Here is a 4,017-nt window from a genome sequence, read left to right as displayed (position 1 = left end):
ACACCGGCATGTCACCCCCTTGAGGCCGGTTGGGATCAGATGGGTAATCAAAGAAAACTAGACTTGACGCTTTCTCCCTCACCCTCTTTTTTTCTTTAAATTATGGTAAAATATACATAACTCAAAATTTACTATTTTAAAATGTATTCTTCAGTGGCATTAAGTACATGCACCATGTTGTGCAACGAACACTACTATTCATTTTCAGAACTTTTTCATCATCCCAAACAGAAACTCTGTATCCATTACACAATAACTCCTCATTCCCCCTCCCTAGAGTCCCTGGTAACTTCTGTTGTACTTTTCTGTCTCTATGAGTTTGCCTATTCTCCACTTATTCACATAAGTGGAATCATTTGTCCTTTTGTGTCTGGCTTATTTCACTTAGCATAATGTCATCAGGTTTCATCGATGTTGTAGCATGTGTCAGGATTTGATTCCTTTGTGAAGCTGAATAATATTCCGTTGTATGTATATACCACATTTTGTTTATCCATCCAAAGATGGACATTTGGATTGTTTCTGTCTTTTGGCTACTGTGAATAATACCGCTATGAACGTTGGTGTGCAAGAATGTTTGAATCCCTGCTTCCAGTTCTTTTTAGTAAATACCTAGAAGTGCAATTGCTAGATCATATGGTAATTACCCCTCCCCCCTTTTTTAACTAGAGGATTCTAACCATTATGTATATTAAAATAACAACTCTTATGTCCTGAATGCAAAGTGTTTGACAGTGTCTGACACCTAGTGAGTGCTCAGTACTTAGCATTAGTTAGGCTTCCTTGATATTTCTCTGCCTCCATAGTACTACAAGTATGGTAATAAAACCCCATATATTTTATACTTAGGAAAATGTCTGTGAGCTAATCTGGCCAGCAAGCAGTTTTCTTAAGCTTGGGTGCACCTCAAGGAAAATGTTCAGTAAGCTGATCATTAACACATCCTATCAAAGACCCACTATGTGTGATAGAAATGTTACTTTTAGAATTCTTTGAACTTTTAAGAAGAAACCTGTTCTAGTGTTAGTTTTTATATTGTATGCTGTGGGCAGCCTGTGTAAGTATAAAGTAAGAGAATTTCAATAATATCCTAAATAATCCTGTAGCTTATTGATTGTTTTCCCATATTTGTGACAGGTGACAGTTCGTGATGCTATAAATCAAGGTATGGATGAGGAGTTGGAAAGAGATGAGAAAGTATTTCTGCTTGGGGAAGAAGTTGCCCAGTATGATGGGGCATACAAGGTAATCAAAATATGTGAATGTTACACAAAATTGAAGCAGCCATTTGTCCCCAGATACTCTTCAAAGTAATGGGGTCAACTCTTAATTGTAGGTTAGTCGAGGCCTGTGGAAGAAATATGGAGACAAGAGGATCATAGACACTCCCATATCTGAGGTAGGCCTTCCAGCGGGAAGCAAACCTTTGAGGGGTGTGTCTGTTAGTGTTCCCTATCCTAATATTTATGAATTTTCACTTACATTTGCATTTTACTTTATAGATGGGCTTTGCTGGAATTGCTGTAGGTGCGGCTATGGTATGTAATACTCTTTATGAAGCTTATCCAAAGAGATTTCTTTTAACATGGCCTTTTAAAGACTTTGTTTGAAAGCTGGAAGAATGGAGTGGTTGTTTGCCACTCTTCATTGCTGTTTCTAGTCTTTTTAACATCTGTGTTTTTGATTTGACAGGCTGGGTTGCGGCCCATTTGTGAATTTATGACCTTCAATTTTTCTATGCAAGCCATTGACCAGGTTATAAACTCAGCTGCCAAGACCTACTACATGTCGGGGGGCCTTCAGCCTGTGCCCATAGTCTTCAGGGGACCCAATGGCGCCTCAGCAGGCGTAGCTGCCCAACACTCACAGTGCTTTGCTGCGTGGTATGGGCACTGTCCAGGCTTAAAGGTGGTCAGCCCCTGGAGTTCAGAGGATGCAAAAGGACTTATTAAATCAGCCATTCGGGACAACAATCCAGGTCAGCAGAGTGACCCTTGGGTCTTTTTTGAATATTAGAAAACTCAAACGAAATCTTTGGATAGAAGAAACCATTAAAAGTTTCTAGTTAGGCTTAGACATATTATATAAATTGTTAATGATTTAGAGATTTAGTAAAGATAGCAAAGAATGTAGTTTTTATTTCTGAGTATAAGGGGGCCAGTTAGTTATAGGAAACATTTTTTGCACACCCACAACACTGGTTTAACCTCAAATAGATAAAATTATGTTGACCAAACTACAAATGTGAGTACTTAAACCATCCTCAAGGCTACTGGACATGATAGAATCAAGGCTTCCTAATCAGCGCAGTGAAACTTTTCACAAGATGAATGATATTGTTGTATATATGTTTTTAGTCATTCTGGATGTAGTTACTTTTCTTTAAATATTTACAATATTTTGCAGTGGTGGTGCTAGAGAATGAATTGATGTATGGAGTTCCTTTTGAATTTCCTGCGGAAGCTCAGTCAAAAGATTTTCTGATTCCTATTGGAAAAGCCAAAATAGAAAGGCAAGGTGAGAGAACTTAGTATATATTTAAACATTATTTTTAATTCAGCTCTATAAATGTTGGTCAGATTTAATCCAGAAGTTATTGCCATTTACTTTGACTAAAAAATTATAGGATGAGCTTAAGTTAACAATGTGTGATGCCCTCATTTCTCATACAGTTGTGCTTTTCTAAATCTCAGTCCAGTAGGTTTGCATTTCATTTCTAGGAAGGCTGCCACATCCCTCAGCTCACTGAAATGAAGCTGAGTTGAAGACTTCACAGATGAACAAGAGCCTCAGCTGGCCGCACAGTGGTACAGCATCTTTAGTTTCAACTTGACCTGTGATCTGTGACCACTCTGTTTCAGGGACACATATAACTGTGGTTTCCCATTCAAGACCTGTGGGCCACTGCTTAGAAGCTGCAACGGTGCTATCTAAAGAGGGAATTGAATGTGAAGTGAGTGAACATTCACTTATTCTTAAAGAATCAGAAAGGCTCCTTTTAAATTTAAGACCAGAACTAGGATTTTGAGTTCTGTAACAGATTAACTAGGTGTAAAATCTTGCTTTGTCACAACTTCTGTCTCTGCTTAAATCTGGGAACCTGCTTGCTTTCAGATACTTATCTTAGCTTTTTACCACTTAGGTTCTGGGTCTTTTAGAATAGTTCTTGCTTTCTCAAGTTAAGATCCAGCCTTGGAGTTGGGGGAAAACTCAGAAGTCATTGATTCTAACCCTCTCATATCCAGGACCTACCACTTGCTAGTTATACTTGGGCAAGTTATATATTCTAAATCTGTTTCACCAGCTATAAAATGAGGATAATATAAATACTTTCCCGTTATAGGGTGGTTGGGAGAAGTACATTTAGTGTAGTGCCCGGTACACGGTAAGCACTCAAATGTTAGCTACTATTTATTTTGATGAGAGGGAAGTTAAAGCCAAGGAAGATAAATGAATCCTATAAGTGAACAGAGGTACTTGTAGTAGAGATACAGATTTTTGTTTTAATTACAGTCTCCCCTTTTACATTTTATACATTCATGTACCTATTCACAGGCAGATTAGATTTTCTTAGACCCAAAGATTAACAAGAAACAAAAAGGAAGTGGTATTATGGGGGCAAGGCTATATTTGTGAAGCAGTAGCTCCATAAAGCTTATTATCTGTTTAGGTGATAAATATGCGTACCATCAGACCAATGGACATTGAAGCCGTAGAAGCCAGTGTCATGAAGACAAATCATCTCATAACCGTGGAAGGAGGCTGGCCACAGTTTGGAGTAGGAGCTGAAATCTGTGCCAGGATCATGGAAGGTATTTCAAAGGAACTACTTCTAGAATACAGTAAAGCTATAATAAACATTGTGTACCAAAATATGTACTGGCTAAAGAGATCGAAAGCTAGAGGTGGCCAAATGACTTGAACTTTCAACTTGTCAGCTTGGCACTTCACCTTTGGGTAAAATATTAAAAAAACCAAAAACCATTCCCTGGGCCGGCCCGGTGGCGCACTGCTACA

The 4,017-nt window shown here is 38.4% G+C and overlaps 1 protein-coding gene across 1 annotated transcript; it reads left to right on the top strand.

Annotated features, from left to right (window-relative positions):
• Positions 1 to 1,130: 1,130 nt before the first annotated feature.
• Positions 1,131 to 3,922, top strand: LOC103584267 (pyruvate dehydrogenase E1 component subunit beta, mitochondrial). The gene is made up of 7 exons (XM_008565333.1): positions 1,131 to 1,245; positions 1,337 to 1,399; positions 1,503 to 1,538; positions 1,693 to 1,978; positions 2,407 to 2,517; positions 2,862 to 2,953; positions 3,671 to 3,922. Exons 1-7 carry the CDS (start codon positions 1,168 to 1,170, stop codon positions 3,920 to 3,922), a joined length of 918 nt encoding a protein of 305 aa, XP_008563555.1. The 5' UTR covers positions 1,131 to 1,167.
• Positions 3,923 to 4,017: the final 95 nt, after the last annotated feature.

The sequence above is a fragment of the Galeopterus variegatus genome, unplaced genomic scaffold, assembly GCF_000696425.1.
Source record: "Galeopterus variegatus unplaced genomic scaffold, G_variegatus-3.0.2 Scaffold48433, whole genome shotgun sequence".
Lineage (NCBI taxonomy): Eukaryota > Metazoa > Chordata > Mammalia > Dermoptera > Cynocephalidae > Galeopterus > Galeopterus variegatus.
This window is presented reverse-complemented; position numbering and strand designations above follow the sequence as displayed.